This window comes from Callithrix jacchus, chromosome 3 (genome assembly GCF_049354715.1).
Source record: "Callithrix jacchus isolate 240 chromosome 3, calJac240_pri, whole genome shotgun sequence".
Lineage (NCBI taxonomy): Eukaryota > Metazoa > Chordata > Mammalia > Primates > Cebidae > Callithrix > Callithrix jacchus.
The window spans coordinates 29011855-29030369 of NC_133504.1; the positions used below are offsets into that span (position 1 = coordinate 29011855).

The 18515-nt window shown below is 33.5% G+C and overlaps 1 protein-coding gene across 2 annotated transcripts in view; it reads right to left on the reverse strand.

Moving 5' to 3' along the window:
- Positions 1-18515, reverse strand: part of TLL1 (tolloid like 1) — a 273553-nt gene that overhangs the window by 125486 nt on the left and 129552 nt on the right. For both annotated transcript variants that reach the window (XM_035292709.3, XM_035292710.3), the window contains 2 exons: positions 8375-8553; positions 3644-3749 (listed from right to left, as the gene is read on the reverse strand). In XM_035292709.3, the coding sequence (XP_035148600.1) occupies positions 3644-3749; positions 8375-8553 (285 nt within the window). The remainder of the gene's footprint in view (positions 1-3643; positions 3750-8374; positions 8554-18515) is intronic.

The following is an 18515-nucleotide window of genomic DNA, read 5'->3' on the forward strand; positions in this document are numbered from 1 at the left end:
AATGCCAAAGGTATGAAAAATAAAGACAATTGTTGCAAGAAAAAAAAAAAAACAAATGCCACCAAGCATATAAAAAGATGTTCACTAATCACCAGAGAATGTAAATCAAAACCACAATGAGATATGACATCACACCCAGAATGGCTAACATTCAAATAACAAAAAGTAATGTGTTGACTAGGATGAAGAGAAATTGAAGCCCATGTGTACTTTTGATAGAATTCTAAAATGGTGCAAACACTATGGAAAAGATACGGATGGTCCTTAAAAAGTTAAAAATTAAACTACTATAACCTAGCAATTCTACTTCAGGGTAGCTAACCAAAAGAATTAATAGCAGTGTCCCTGAGAGATATTTGCACACCCATGTTCATATCAGCATTATTCACATGAGTCAGAAGCTACACAAATGTCCACTGACAGATGACAAAATAAACAAAATGTGGCATAAACTTACAATGAAATATGATTTGGCCTAAAAAGTGAGGAAATACTTTCACATGCCACAACATAGACCAACCTTGAGGAAATAATGCTGACTAAAATAAGCCAATCACAAAAGGACAAATACTGTATGCCTCTAGTTATATATAATATCAAAAGTAGTCAAATTTATAAACAGAAAATAGGATGGTGACTGCAAGGGTCTGAGGAGAGGTGGAAAAGGAGAGTTCTTTAATAGGTATAGAGTTTCAGTTTTGCAAGGTGAGGAAGTTCTGGACATCTGTTTCACAATAATATCAACATCCTTCAATAACACTACTGACTTTTATGCCTAGAATGGTTAAGACAGTAAATTTTATGTTATATGTTTTTCTGTGTGGTAGAAGTGTTGAGTTTATTTATGACAAATGCATAGGATGGCTTTGAAACAATAAGATACGTAATAAGTAACGGTGGATTGGCATTTAATGCAAAAGCAGGTGTGAAGGAGGTGGACTATGGGCAATGAGAACAGACTAATTTATGGGAAAATATGCAATGTAACATGGAAAAAGAGTATAGAATAAGGGGAAACATACATTTTGAACTTTGCTAAACATTTATCATCTATGAAGGCCAGAAAGAATAAACTGTTTTTTTATACTCTACAGTACCTCCTCTGTTCCAAGAAACCGAAACTCCGGTTAGTTCTAAATAATATAATTCAGTAGCAGAAGAGAGGCACTTTGACTGAACTGGAACCCAAATCCCCATCTGTTACATGTTTTATGGAAAAATCCATTCCAAGCCTTTACCAGAAAATAAAATTCTGTAACTCTTTACAATTAATTTCAAGTCAAGTTACTGGGTGTGTATTTGGCTAGCTATGTTTAGAAAGCAGAAACTGGGCACCTTCCTGACACCTTACACTAAAATTAACTCCAGATGGATTAAACACTTAAACCACCATTAAAAACCCTAGAAGAAAACCTAGGCAAAACCATTTGGGACGTAGGCATAGGCAAGGACTTCATGACTAAAACACCAAAAGCAATGGTGACAAAAGCCAAAATAGACAAATGGAAGCTAATTAAACTCCAGAGCTTCTGCACAGCAAAAGAAACAGTCATTACAGTGAATCAGCAACCAACAGAATGAAAAATTTTTTTGCAATCTACCCTTCTGACAAACAGCGAATATCCAGAATCTACAAAGAACTAAAACAAATTTACAAGAAAAAAACAACCCATTCAAAAGTGGGTGAAGGACATGAACAGACACTTTTCAAAAGAAGACATCTATGAGGCTAACAAACATATGAAAAAATGTGCATCATCACTGGTCATTAGAGAAATGCAAATCAAAACCACATTGAAATACCATCTCTAGCCAGTTAGAATGGCAATCATTTAAGAATCTAGAGACAACAGATGCTGGAGAGGATATGGAGAAATAGGAACACTTTTACACTGTTGGTGGGAATGTGAATTAGTTCAACCATTGTGGAAGACAGTGTGGTAATTCCTCAAGGACCTAGAAACAGAAATTCCATTTGACCCAGCAATCCCATTACTGGAGATATATCCAAAGGATTATAAATCATTCTTTTATAAAGACACATGCACTGTTTACAAAAGCAAAGACCTGGAACCAACCCAAATGCCCACTGATGATAGACTGGACAAGAAAAACGTGTTACATACACACCATGGAATACTATGTAGTCATAAAAAAGAGTAAGTTCACATCCATTGTAGGGACATGGATAAATATGGAAACCATCATTCTCAGCAAACTGACACAAGAACAGAAAATCAAACACTGCATGTTCTCACTCATAGGTGGGTGTTTAACAATGAGAACACATGGACACAGGGAGGGGAGCATCATACACTAGGGTCTGTTGGTGGGGACTATGGCAGAGACAGTGGGGGGTAGGGAAGTTAGGGAGAGATAATATGGGGAGAAATGCCAGATATAGGTGACAGGGGGATGGAGGCAGCAAACCACATTGCCATGTAGGTACCTATGCAACAATTCTGCATGATCTGCACATGTACCCCAGAATCTAAAGTACAACAAAATAAATAAATAAATAAAATATATATATATATGTATATATATATGTATATATATTAGAAGCTTAAATTCAAGTTCTAGAAAAAACTAGTCATTTGGACAGTTACTTATATTTTAACAAATTAGTATGTATGTCTATAAATCATGTACTTGAGAAAAGAGTAATTTTAAAAATACAGTTAACATAAATTTTTTAAATAATAAACTTTGATTTGGCAAAACAGATAATTAATAAATGTATCCAAGTATTAAGGTTTCTTTAACACATCTTCCCTACCTTTTACCAAGAAAGTTTTACAAAGACAGGTTAATAAATTTGAATATTTTTCCCTTTTCCTCACCTTGTCTTCAGAAATAGATGTTAATGAACTGTGAAATGGACATAAGTGGGCAAAAAAAAAAAAAAGAGTTGAAATGACATATAAGCGTAAAATGGGCATAAATGAAAAAAAGGGTGAATTCAGTGGTTTAACAGTTCCAAATTCCTTACCTGGGAACTATGTGCCTGATGACATCATCTTTAGAATGAAGTATATCAAAACCCAAATTTATTGCCTTATTTAAAAGTAGCTTTAAGTCATTAATGAAATAATTGAAAGGTTAATGAGTAATGAACTATAATTCTAAATTATGTGAGATAAAATATCTTTCTAACATGTTATTTAACAATTCATTTAGTAATATCAATTTTTGAGCTTAAGTTGTACTTTAGCAGTAGAAAATACACAGTATAAAGCACAAGTCACAAAGATTGTGACATTCCAACTGAACTGCTAGAGAACCTATTTAACTTATGAATATCCAATTTTCATTAAACAATGCTTAGCCAATTTAATATGCTGATTAGTTTGGTAATGCTTTTAATTCAAATTTTTAATTATTTAGAAATATAAAATTGTTTACATAGTTTATACCATCTTAACTATCACTTTAAATTCATGTATCTGGTAGAGAATGTAAAAATACATTTTCAATACTTGCTCTTGTCTATAAATGTTCATCAATTACTTTTCTACTTTATTTCTGTGATGAGGCAGAAATATTTGAAAGTAATTCTAGTTCTAATGTCAGGCATAGCTTTGTGAGGAGCCAAATGGAGGAAAGGAATTAAAAGTCAAAAGGTATAACCTGAGACTCCAACCTTGAGAAGGTGTTCCTGGCATAGTGCATGATACTGTCAAAATCATATCTTTCTCCAAGTGAGTTTACTTCTCCCGGCTCCATCTTCAGAAAATTGTACTCTTGACCTAAGAACCAGGGATAAACAAAATCTCAGAAGCCTTTTAACTGACAGAAAAGAGACCAGAAGGCCTTTCCTATACCTGCATCTGCTTTTCGTGAAATGATCTTGCTGATTGAATTTACACACAAACACACAGGCACATACAAAAAGCATCTGTCTTCGCTTCACCATCATGTTGAAAAGCAATTGGAACAAAGTGTTAACTTCTGCACAAAGGTGGACTACCAAAAAGCATATATTGACTTTGTTTTATATATATGCTCTTTTAACGCCTCATAATATTTCTCTAAATTCTTACTGCCTTTTTGGTAATATAGAAATAATTATAAAAAGTTACATTTTCATCTAACGAGTTTCCCATTTTTATGACTAGATTTGCCAGTTCCTACAAAAAATTATCTTCCTATTGGGTTTAATTCCTTTCTATGAAACAATGTAAAAAGGTACAAAAACAATGTTAGTATAAACAGAGCTCTGCAGGCTTTAGCTCCATGATTTCATCACTCAAGATATAAAAATAGCAGCAAATTCTCTACTTTCATTTAAAAATTAAACAAGTTTATTGGTGATGAAAAGGCAGTTCTACTTTGAAGTTAAGAAGAACATGCTTAAGAACTTAAATTATTTTTAATTTCCACATCTGTTAGTTTAACTTCTGGACATCTTCATTTTTAATAGATATTTCAACTGCCTATTTGTATCTGTATTGTAATATTATTTCTCAAAATTTGAAAAGAACACAAACTTAAATTCAATGATTCCAGAAAGAACATTCCTTCAAAGAGAGTTTAAGTTTTGGTGACTCAGTTTTCACAATTTAAGTCGCTAAAGGTTGTGCAAATCATATCACTTATGTAACAAAAAGCTTTGAAACATCAACATATAAAGAAAGATAAGCTATTGGAATTCCAAATCCAATTTTGGGCCTAAAAAATGGAACTATTATGCCATTCATCCACCTAGGCTTTTATTCCAATTGCCATATTTCAATTAAATATAAAAGATCACATTAATAAGAGTTTTCCTTGAGTGATGTCTCATGTGATAAAGGAAATCTGGGGTATTCACTTGAGAATTAAGAATGAAGAATCAACCAGGAGTTAAAGAACCCAAGTCCCAGACCGAAGTGTTTTAGTCCATCTTTTAATAAATTTACACAACTTAATTTAAAATTACCTAACCAAACCTTATAATGAAATATGTGCTCCACAAGTCTCTGATAAGTCTATTTATGTTATGATCGTTCTTGGGAAATATTCAACATTCTCTTCAACCCATGATAGAGGCAACTGTTAAAACTCTTGTCTCATAAGGAATCGGAAGTCTAATATAACAAATCTATAATCAAATTTTCTAAAAGCTATGTATTTTATACTTATTAACCTGTAAGATTTCAACTTAGAGCATAATATGGGTCCAAATTCTCTAATTAAAACAAAATATTCCATAAAAAATCTGAAAGTAGAACATTAAGCAACTTTAGCAATATATTTTAATGCATCTAACTTGAGGACGTAACATGTATATGACACAATATTTTTGTTAGTTAAAAACAACATAGCTGTACATAGTCGAAATAACAGAAAATTAGACATATTTCATGTAAGAAGGAAAAAGAATCAAAATACATAGCACTAACGGAAATCACATTTGACAATTTTAAAAGTGGCAGGCATCCTTCTTAAAAGCATATTCTAACATGGATTAGAGTAACCTAATCCTTGTATCAATTTGGTTCCTATCACAATCACTAATTTGGCATATAAATAAAAAGCCAAAGTTTGTGCTTATTAGACATCATCCTTGACTAAGACTTGATGTTAAGTGCCTCAGTGACAGCAAATCATAAATCTATTGAAGATTACTCTCCAACATGAACACTTTCATTACTGGAATTTCTCTGTTACAGTGGTTCCCGTTATGCAAGAAATCTCACTCGATAATTTTTTTTCTATTGGCCATGTTTAGTCAAAAGAAAATATTAAAAACCATAATTTGCTTAGCACTGATTTAGGATTATGTGTTTATTTTTACTACATATTATATACACTTTTTCCTTGTTTTAGATACATATTTATATTGAAACAGGGTCCTATTTTTAAGAGTAAGAACTATTTTTGAAAACTAAATCTTTTATAAATTTTTTCAGTTAATACAATGTTTGGCAAATAGAGGACACTAATAACTCTGGTTAACAGCCAGAGTGAAATAATTTTCAGATTTATTTTCTCTTTATTTCCCACCTAGTGATACATAGGATGAATCTTGATAGTCAGCTTATACATTAGAGCCTTCTATATAGGGGAGTATACATTTTTTGTACTTATTTTTGATATCTAACTCTATGGATTACTTCATCCTTCTCAAGATTATTTGTTTCCTTGGCTTCCAGGACACCACATTCCACTGATTTTTCTCTTACCTTTTAGGCAATACCTTCTTAGTCTTTTAGGACATACTCTACTAAATATTCCTTAAATATTGTTTTTACCCATTTTTTACCCTAGACCATTTTTTTCTTCTCTCTCCAGTTTTTCCCTAGTTAGTCAAATCTTTATGCCAAATATTTGTCTTTAGATATTTTATCTTTAGATACATCCTGAAGTCCAGACTCACCTTTCCTTTCTCTGCAAAATAAGGATCATACAAAGCCTTTTAAATGAGGATATGCTAAATGGCATCATTAATTGTCTTTCTCTTTCTCAAAAACATGCTGCTTTATCAATATTTCAATATCTCAAATGTTTCATGTGATGGTACTGTCATCTTGTTGCCTAAAAAGAAAACTTTTGAAGATTTCCCTCACATGATGATATTCCTCTTAAAATCTTTTTGAAAGACTGTTTCCTCTTCTTCCTCTTGACATGTACTAGCCTTACTAAGAACCTAGGCACCTCCCATGCCTACTCATTTAGACTTCTATTAGGTTTCCTGGACTTCAGGCACATCCCGCCCCCCACACCCAGTTAATGATCGCTCTAAGACTGACTGTGAAAATGAGTTCTCTTTATTTTAATCTGAACTTTTCCTGCTTATAATCCTTCAAGTATTCCCCAGTAACTAGAGAATAAAACCCAAATTTTCTCCCAAGGTTTACATCATAGAGAATCTTCTCTAAGTAGATGATAAGATACGAACTAATTCCACACTTGTAACTCACCGTCAACCATAATGGTCAGATAAAAATAATTCAGTTTTCTGTAATTATAGCTTTGCTCATGAAGTTTTTTTAGCTTGATTTTTTTTTTTTTTTGAGACAGAGTTTCGCTCTTGTTACCCAGGCTGGAGTGCAATGGCGCAATCTCGGCTCACCGCAACCTCCGCCTCCTGGGTTCAGGCAATTCTCCTGCCTCAGCCTCCTGAGTAGCTGGGATTACAGGCACGCGCCACCGTGCCCAGCTAATTTTTTGTATTTTTAGTGGAGACAGGGTTTCACCATGTTGACCAGGATGGTCTCGATCTCTCGTGATCCACCTGCCTCGGCCTCCCAAAGTGCTGGGATTACAGGCTTGAGCCACCGCGCCCGGCCTTTTAGCTTGAAATTTAATCACCCTTCTGTCCACCTGAAATATTTCTACTTAAGTTTTAAATTTCCATCCTTTACAATTCCCTTGAATCACTAAGGCACTATTTGTCACGCTTTGCTTGAATTCTACACTATTCTCAACACATATTACTAACTACTGTCACTTTCTCACTTGCAATCATATATATATATATATACGCATATATCCCACACTAAGCTTTGCATTTTTCATGACAGTATCTTCAACACCTAATATTGGCCTCATAAATAATTGGAACCAAATATACAATGAGCAAATAAAGAGATCAGTACTATTACTTACAGAAGAAAGTCACTCTTTGTAACAAAACTGGTCATGAATAAAAATAAAAACACATTTTTACTTTGGATATGCTTAAAATACATGCTTGTACTTTACAAGAAAATTCCAAACAACAGAATATTTTTTGGCAACTGAAATAAACTGATCTTTATGCACATAAAAGTTAAATAGAAAGTCTTACCATGAGGCTACTATCAAATATCAAGTATCAGAGAAATATAGATTTTAATTAGAAATTGTATTTCAATTACTGAAAACTTTCCTAAAAATTTGTCTTTAAGGTAGTCAACTTTAAGTGCAAAATCTCAGAAAAAAAAAACTATACTAACTTGGAAATAATTCATTTCACTGGAATTTTCTCCAGAAACTGTACCTGGTAGCAGCACTTTTTATGGCAAACCCTGGGTCCTTTTAAAATCCCTATAACATAAATTATAGAACTAAGCACAAAAAAATGCTTAAGCAAAAAAGAAACATTTAATAATTTAAATTTATGGTTCAATAGCTCACACCCATACTTGGAAAGCACAGAAGTTTAGAAATAAAACAGCTAAATCTTATAAAAGAAAGCAAGCCCAATAAATGCATGAACTCATACAGTCTCCAGGAAAAAAAATTAAAATATAAAATCATCATGGGTAATTTTTAATCAAAGAAAATGTTACTCTATTATATCAAAAATATAAGTTCACATTTTCGGGAAAGTAAAACAATAAACTGCATAACTATGATTCAAAGATACCCAGTCAGCCTTAAACCCAACACATCCTATGCCTCTCACCTGGTTGGATGTTTTCTCTTATGATAGTTACATGGTTATCTCGATCTGGTCGTGTGTGTTCATGCCAAAAGCCTATGACATGGCCCAACTCATGAACAACAATCCCAAATTTATCACAGTTCTTGCCGATAGAGATTGCCTGAGGTCCATTTCCCCGCCGACCTACATAAGAGCAGCATCTGGAATAAAAGAGAAAGTGGAGATGGTGGTAGACAGGTTGTGCCAGACAACTTAACAATATGGTCAATTTTTTGTAAAGAATAGTGATGAGCTATAAAGTCCAATACATTCAGAGGCAGAACAACCTTTATTACTACATATGTCTAGTTTCTGGTATCCTTTCAACTTTAAGTATAACAAAAGTTTCTGAATAATCAGTTCAAGTGCTTTTGTAATTATCTATCTATCTATATATATATAAGAAATATGCTTACATCATTTTAGAAGCATTCAGAAATACATCAGAAAAGAAAATAATTATGACAATTATATCATGATGATGATGATGATTACTGAAGACATATAATTAAGCTGAAGACATCAATACATATTTATTTCTAATATAATTTTATCCTCAGAATTCATATTAATTGCTAGGTTATTACTTTGTCAGTGTGGCTATCTGACAATAATTCAGTATCATTTCAGTATTAAATATAAAATTAAAGAAAGTTCATTTTTCCTCTTTGAGAAAAACAGAATTAAACTTATTTATGAAAGATGTTGGTTAATCAAAAAAAGAAATTACTTTTTCTACTCATGAAAGAATATTTTTTATAAAAGAAATGTTTCAAAGAAGTTAATTGAAGAAAATTATTTTTGGCTGGTTGCAGCTGCTCATGCCTGGAGTCCTAGCACTTTGGAAGGCCAACCTGGGAGGGCTGCTTGAGGTCAGGAGTTTCAGACCAGCTTAGGAAACATAGTAAGACCCCATCTCTCCAAAAGATTCAAAAATTAGCAGGGCATGGTAGCGCAAGCCTGTAGTCCTAGCTACTTGAGAGGCTGAGGTGGAGAGATGACTTGAACCTCCAGGAGTCTGAGTCTGCAGTGAGCTAGGATCATACCACTGCACTCCAGCCTGGGCAACAGAGCAAGATCCTGTCTCTTAAAAAAAAAAAGAAAGAAAGAAAAGAAAATTATTTTAAAAGATGAATTACCTTAATGGTTAACTAGTGTTAGGAACTGAATACTTATGTCCCCACAAAATTCATACGTTGAAACCTGATCTTCAATGATAGTATTTGAAGGTGGAGCCCTTGGAAGGTGATTAGGGGATCATGAGGGCTCTGCCTTTATAAAGAGATCAGTGCCTTTATAAAAGAGGCCCCAGAGAGCTCCCCTGACTCCATGTACCATGTGAAAGCACAGCAAAAACACATCTCATATCCATCTATGCACCAGAGCAGGCCCTTACCAGACACAAATTCTGCAGTGCCCAGCCTCCAGAACTGAGAAATGAATGTCTGTTGTTTAAGAGCCACCCAGTCTATGACATTCTGTTATAACAGCCTGATCAGACTGAGACAAGTAGTGAAGAAAAGTCAACAACTGGTAGTAGTTAAATGAATGATATTTACGTGATTTTTGTCAAGTGAGCTATCTAATAATTTAGATTGATTTTTTTTTTTTTTTTTTTTTTTTTGGAGACGGAGTTTTGCTCTTTTTTACCCAGGCTGGAGTGCAATGGCGCGATCTCGGCTCACCGCAACCTCCGCCTCCTGGGTTCAGGCAATTCTCCTGCCTCAGCCTCCTGAGTAGCTGGGATTACAGGCACGCGCCACCATGCCCAGCTAATTTTTTGTATTTTTAGTAGAGACGGGGTTTCACCATGGTCTCGATCTCTTGACGTCGTGATCCACCCGCCTCGGCCTCCCAAAGTGCTGGGATTACAGGCTTGAGCCACCGCAGATTGATTTTTCATTTCATGATCTGAAAGAATCTCCTGGACTGTTGAACAGAATGTGAAACATCCAAGAACGTCTTTCTGCAATTTTTCATCAATTGATTGATATTTATACATAATCAACAATGTTTTTCTTTTCTTTTCTTTTTGGTTTTGTTTTGCTCTGTCATGCAGGCTGGAGTGCAGTGGCACGATCTCGGCTCACTGCAACTTTCGCCTCTCAGGTTCAAGCGATTCTCCTACCTCAGCCTTCGGAGTAGCTGGTATTACAGGCGCCTGACCCCACACCTGGTTAATTTTTGTATTTTTAGTAGAGACGGAGTTTCACTGTGGTCATGAACTCCTGACCTCAGGTGATCAACCTGCCTCGGCCTCCCAAAGTGCTAGGGATTACAGGCATGAGCCACTGTGCTCCGTCTCAATGATGTTTTTTGATCCAAAATACAGAAGTTCCATTTAGTCTGTGTGTGCACGTGTACAAGTGTCGGTGTGTTACAGTCCCAAACATTCTAGGGACACAGGGTGAGAGAGACTGAGCACACAGGATACTCACTTTAAAATAAATTTTAAATGGCATAATATTGTAGTAGCAAATTAAAATAACATCAATAGCACAGCAATAGAGGGCACTAAATAGTTGGCTTTGAATAGTTGGGATCATGATGCACCAGGCATTGCCAAACACCTTTTCTGATTTATTAAATTGAAAGAGCAAATTGCCAAAAACTGACTGACCCAATGATTAAAAGGAATTTCACGATTTCAATTCCTGGGGTAAGTACATTTGACAGCCCTTTTGATTTTCCACAAATGTAAATCCTCATCTCCCTCTCCTCTTACTCATTTTTTAATTTTCTAATTGTTTCTGTAGGCTGTAAACACCTAAGTATTTTCATCCATACTATACCAGTTAGATGAACAAGTTTGTATTCATTATTAATAAATTTATTATCAGTTAACTGAGTTTAATAAATCAGTTATACAAAGAAGAAAGAGGTAATTGGTGGGTGAAAGAGGAATCAATGAAGTTTGTTTTTGCCCCAGGTCGGTTTTTTTTAATAATATGCTTTAATTCATATATAGGTACTTACTAAATATTCAAATATTTATTACATGCCCCAAAATGTATTAGATGCAGAAAGACACAAAATTTTCAAGTTTTGGAGAGATTTAAACTAAAATAGTTGTTACCTTAAATCAACAGTAATGAAACTGAAGTATCTGATGATTACACAGCAACTAAATTACCCATATTGAGTCATTCTTGCTGGTTTTATTCAGAGAATAAAGTTATTTGCAAGTTAAAATGTGGTAGACAGTAAATGAGTGTGGTCAATTTATTTCCTTTAAAACATCCTTTTTAGCATAATTGCACTCATAGAAATTTCTTATAAGATGGGGTTTTATAATAGAAAGAAAAAATAGACTTCACACTGCCTTAGTCAGAGGTATTATTTTACAGTGATCCTGCGAATAAAACAAAAATGTGGTGTTTTGATCCTTGACTAATTAAAGGTCTTGGGGACAGATGAATTCTAGACTCTCAGATTAAGAAAATAACTATATACATGCTTAGACAAATATTAGTCATGGAAAGAAAAGGGTAATGTGTAATTTTTGTATTGTGATTTTAAAATGTCTAAATATTATCTTAGTTTCTAATGTCATCCAGGTTTGATGCCATTTTCTTGTATATGGCTGCTGGATTTTTGTTTCTCATTTGTGTGCCACTTTTAAAGTCTGGACATTTTAAGGTCTACCTGTAGCTTAAGAAAAACTTTCCCCATCAACAGAAAAGCCTAACCTCTCCGTGAGTCATAGATGGTAATCAGGTAAATCAAAATATTCTACTTTCTACTTCTGCCTTGGGTTGGTAGACCAAAACCCCTTTGGAACAGTATTTGGTAGACCAAAACCCCTTTGGAATAAAACTCCTTTGGAAGCCAATCCATTAGATCACCCATGAAGATAGAACTAGTTCTGCCTTTTCACGTGCTATATTTGAAATAGTTTCAATTACTTAAGTTAATCACCGCATATCTTTTCATTAAAATAATTCAGTTTCTTTTTTATTTTGATTTAACAGGTTTTCCAGGGCTGAGCTCATGCCTGTCATACCAGAACTTTGGAAGGCTGAGTCAGGTGAATCTCTTGAGCCCAGGAGTTTGAGGCCACCCTGGGCAACATCTCAAAAAAATTTTTTTTTTTTTTTGTTAGCTGGACTTGGTAGCTGATATGGTTTAACTCTGTGTCCCAACACAAATCTCTTCTTAAATTGTAATCCCCACACGAGTAAGCAGATCATGGAGGTGGTTTCCCTTATGCTGTTCCTTAGCCTCCTTGGGGAGAGAAAATATCTTATGTTCAACTTTATATTCCCAAAACTTATATGTAAGTAGGACTAAAGGAGAATTCAACAAGTGTAGGATGAAAAAGTGTCTACTTTTATAACCTGAATAACCAAATAGAACAAAGTTAAATACCATTTACACATAAAATTTAAAGATTAAACAGGTGAACTGTAATTTTTTTATTTTTTGGCAATCATGAAAGCTAAGTAGATTTTTTTTAAAAGTAAGATTGTTCCAAAAAAATTATCTAATAAAAGAAGAGAAGTCATATAAATAGAATAAGTTTAACTATATAAGGTTGCATAATAGACTGAGGTAATAACATATAAATCTCTCACAAAGAATGAAATCAATCTCTGTCATAAAATGATCTCACATTTTGCTAATATTAATCAATCATCATGCAAAATAAATAAATGCCGCTGATGACAATAACTATTCATTGAAAAATTCTCAGTTGAAAAAATAAGGAAAAGAAATATGAAGGCAGTTAGAGAACTTCCCTCTTTTATCCGTCTCTATAAGGATAAGTACCTGAGAAGTTCTCTCATGTTGTTATATTAAATGCAAATGTAAAAACAATACTTAAAGCTCAGTTCAAACCTTTATCAATATGAGGGTGAGAGTTAAAGCATATGTCCCACTGAAGATGAATCAAAGAGATCATATATTTAGAAACAAGCATGTGCCTATGTATACAAACATGCCTACAGTCATACACAAACTATACTTATAGTTATAATACAATTTAAGAAGAGGAAATGCACTGGAGCTAGCTGGTAAAGAGTTCTGAACTCCACATTTTGCTTATTATATTTTATTATTTTCCCATCTACCAAAGGCCTAACATGGAAAATGTACCAATAAATGTTAATTGAATAAGAGCAAACTACAGTGGAATAAGGTGGAAAATAATATTTAATGTTCTAAAAGACAGATACTTTCATATATAACAGTCCTTCCTATAAATATGGGCAAAATTATTTTAGCTGTGATTTTAAAAAATTGCAAAAGTTACCAGTTGCATAACTTAGTGGGAGAGCCAATGAAAGTGGTTAAAGCATTATTAAGTGGTAAGATATGTTTCTTATCAGATTAAAGTTAGAAATAGAATTGACGTATGTTGCTGTCAATATCAATGACACTACTTTGCAGGCTGTCGATGAACAATTAAACTAGATATTGTCAAATGCTACACATTTATTACCAAATTATTGTCTTTTATTATGAGATAAAAGACCCAATATTGAAGCCCAATAGGAGTGTTAATGTATTTGACTTGGCAAGCATCTTATTTTAGTTGAGCTTAAGTAGTTGTGCATACCAACTACCAAGCTCATTAATAATTTAAATGAATTTTTATGAGATTTAAGTGAGGCATTATCACAGAAAAATCACTGTGAAATATGATGATTTATGAAATTGTGGTCAATAATGATAATTTCAAATGAAGTTAGAATCATTATAATGTTTTGCTAGCCAGTGATCAATTCCTATACAAGTATCATCCTTTCTAGCACCAAAAACACAACACAGAGAAATTTCAAACCGTAAAACAAGTAGCAAGATAAATTACCAAAAATCAGCATTACTGCATTACTATGACAAAAATCACAAATACATGTATTCATTAATACATATATGTATATACATGTACAAATATATAATACATACATTTTACATTATGTAAATTATCTCTATATAGATGTATATATTAATTAATACACATATATGTATATATTAATACTCAAGAGGCTAACTTCTGGAGTGCAATTACAGATTTAATTTTTTTGGGCAAGCCACAACTTTAGTTTTCACATTTCTAAAATAATTGAAATACATGTCCTTAAATAGCTCCTTAATGTCTCACAGTTTTTTAGTGCAAAATATCCCCTTAATGTCTCACAATTTTTTAGTGCAAATATAAATTAACCATCTTTTGTGTGTGAGGATTATGCACAATGTACTGACATGTTTATTAATTCATGATAAATGTATTTATTACGAATTTATTAATTCATAATAAAATAAATATTGATTTATTTATTTTGAGATGGAATCTTCCTCTGTTGCCCAGGCTGGAGTGCAGTGGCATGATCTCAGCTCACTGCAATCTCTGCCTCCTGGGTCCTGGTGACTCTTCTGCCTTAGCCTCTCAGTAGCTAGGGTTACAAATGCATGCCACCACTCCTGGCTAATTTTTGTATTTTTAGTGGAGACAGGTTTCACCATATTGGCCAGGCTGGTCTCAAACTCCTGACCCCAAATGATCCGCCTGCCTCAGCTTCTCAACGTGCTGGGATTACAGGCATGAGCCACCGTACCGAGCTACTTAAATAATGTTTAAATTATTTATACTTTCTTGATCACCTACATGTAAAGTAGTGGGCTGGGTTTCATGAGGGACATAGAAGTAAGTTACCCATTCTCATTGAGAAAGACAGACATTTGGACAAGCTGTGGTAATATTACGATCACAGCTAAGGGTAGAGGAAAATCCCACTGTAAGCAGTTCAGGGATGGGTGAGAATGAAATACGTGAAAGATTTCCACTGATTAAAAAAAGATATAGGGACTCCAAGCAGCAAACTATCATGAGCAAAAACATGAAGATGTGATAGTGAATGGTGAAAAAGTTTGGCAGGATAAAAAAAGTGAAACGGGAAATTACAAAAATAAATAAAATATAATTTATATAAATATAAATTTATTGCAAACAGAAATTAGGCAATCAAATAATAAGTGATCAGAACTTTGGATGTGTTTTACGAAATTGATGTGTGAGAAGGAGGAAAGATGTATTGATCTGAATAGATTATGTATTTAGAAATATGTAAGATGAGCTTATATCCATTCCTATTAGATAACCTGAAAGATGAAAAGATAGTCTAGATTTGGATCTTTTAAATATTAAACAGGTAAGATGGAGATCAAATGTAATCAAAACATATCAAGAAAAAATTAAAGTAATTTAGAAAGAAACACTGCTTAATAAGTCATAAGTAAAAATCTATGGAACTATACAAAAATATCTAGGTAATGATGTATAATTTTTCTCAAAAACCCTCAGATAGGCCGAAAATAAAAATATGTTACATTAAATTAAATAAATGTTCTAGGAAAATGTGGTAAGACAAGGATGACACAATGCCCCCCAAGACCTTGAAACTATATATATTTACCCCAAAAGTACACATCATTAGGGCAAGAATTATATCCTCAAAAACAATTAAGCATTTATTTTGACTTCCTTTTATGAAATGCACTACAGGGTATTCATATAGTGATAGCAGTTTAGAAAAAGTTTGCTTCATAGAATAATTTCAGCCAATAAATTCAGAAGGACTAAAATATCAGAACAGCATGAGAAAACCCTTATTCTGCAATGAAAGGTACATCTACAATGAAAGGACCTGGTTGTCACCACTTTAATCCACTGATCAATCACTGAAGCAGTTGTTAAAGCGGCAGGTCCAGGCATAAGTGTCTTCAAATATGATGCAGTATCAAGTAGTCAGCAGACCCTACTGTGTGTTCTTAGCAAGAAAGCTGAATTTAATCAAATCTTTAGACATAAATTCCAATTAATTAGAAACACAGGGAGACAAGTTTGAAAACTTGTACAATAATAAGTCTTCTAAAGTACACAACACTGCATGGAGAGCTACCAGAATTGTATCTTGGCTGGATTATAGGATATCTGGAGAGCTATAGAGGCTGAAAATGAAAGGTGTGGTAAGTTCATGGCATTCATTAAATGTTGTATCAAGGAATTCATATTCTATTCTAAGGCCAGCATTTCTCATACTGTTCTGGAATATTGATGTATTGCCTTCACTTTATAAAGGGTAGAGTGGGTGTTCCCTTTTAAAATAAGTTTAGAAAATATGTTCCTTTTAATTAATTAAATATTAATAATGTTCATGGCCTGGTGTGGTGGTGCATGGCTGTAATCATGGCAATTTGAAAGGCCGAAGCAGGAGGACTGCTTGAGGCCAAGAGTTCAAGACCAGGCTAGGCAATACAGCAAAATCCTGTCTCTATTAAAAATAAAAAATTAGAGGCTGAGCACAATAGCTCATATCTGTAATCCCAGCACACTGGGAGACCAAGGTAGGCAAATTGCTTGATCCAAGTTTTTTGAGATCAATATAGGAAGACCTCATCTCTACAAAAAATCAAAAGAACTATCCAAGAAGTGTGGTGCACACCTTTAGCCCCAGCTAGCTACTTGGGAGGCTGAGGTGGGAGAAACCTGAGCCACGAAAGTCACGGCTTCAGTCAGCCATGACTGTGCCACTGCACTCTAGCCTGGGTGACAGAATGACACTCTGTCTCAAAAATAAAAACAAAAAGATAGCTAGGCATGCTGGCACAGGCCTGTAGTCCTAGCTACTCACGAGGCTGAGGAAGGAGGATCATTTGAGCCTCGGAGCTATGATCGATCATGCAACTGCACTCCAGCCATGACAACAGAGTGAGACACTGTCTCAACAAGTAATAATAATAATGATGATGTGCACTAGCACCCTGATGTAAAAATACCTATTGAAATTTAACACAGCATTTCTAACTTGCAGATATATAGACAATTACTTTACATATATATGTAACTTATATATCCATATAGACAAGCATTTTCTCTATATATCTTATATATCTATATATAGAATTTATAGATATATATCTATATAGACAAATGCTTTCTATATATATTATATATATTTTTATATATCTATATATAACATAGATATATATCTATATATAACTTATATATCATATAGAAAGCATTTATATAGATATCTATATAGAAATGTATCTGTAGCTTATGGATATATTTAGATATATCTTATTTAGATATATTAGATATATCTTATTATTTATATATATAATACATATAATATATTTAGATATATAACAATAAATAAAATAATTAAAATTTATTTTATATATATTTGGTATATATCTAAATATATCTATAATATGTATCTATAATGTATTTAGATATATAAAGATATATAGATGATGTACATTAGCACCCTGATGTAAAAATACCTATTGAAATTTAACACAGCACTAATATCTATATATAGATATAGATATATTTAGATATATCTATATATAGACCTATATAGATCTATAGGTAGATCTACAAATGTATTACATAATGTATTATATAGACAATACTTTCTATATAGGTATATATCTATAGGTTATGGAAGATTTGTCTATGTATATATCTCTAATATATGTATTAGAAAGTATTTGTCTATAAACAATGTAAGTCAGGAAAGTGCTGTGTAAATTATACATATTAGAAAATATTTGTGTATATATATTCTGTAAGTATATATATGTAATATATTAGAAAGTATATATATTAAATATTATATATATGGCATACATATTAGAAAGTATTTGTCATCATCCTGTAAGAAGCAAATCTATCTATCAATGTATTCTTTAAGATTGGGGTCTTGCTCTGGCACTCAGGCTGGAGTACAGTGGTGCCATCATGGCTCACTGAAGCTTCAAACTCCTGGGCTCAGGAGATCCTCCCGCCTCAGCCTCCCATGTAGCTAGAGGACTACAGGTGTGAGCCACTAAGCCAGGTTAACTTTTTGAATTTTTTGTAGAGACTGGGTTTTGCTATGCTGCCCTCACTGGTCTTAAACTCTTGGCCTAAAGCAATTGTCTGGACCTTGGCCTCCCAAAGTGTTGGGATTACCGGCCTGAACCACTGCAAATCTAGATAACACCAGCGTAAGGGGAAACACCAAAGAATCTCAGAAAGTGTGGTATCTTGCTCTGATCAGAATTTTTAGAAGATAATTTTAATCACAGTGCATTGATGAAGTTAGACAGGAGAGTAAATGCAACAGACCAG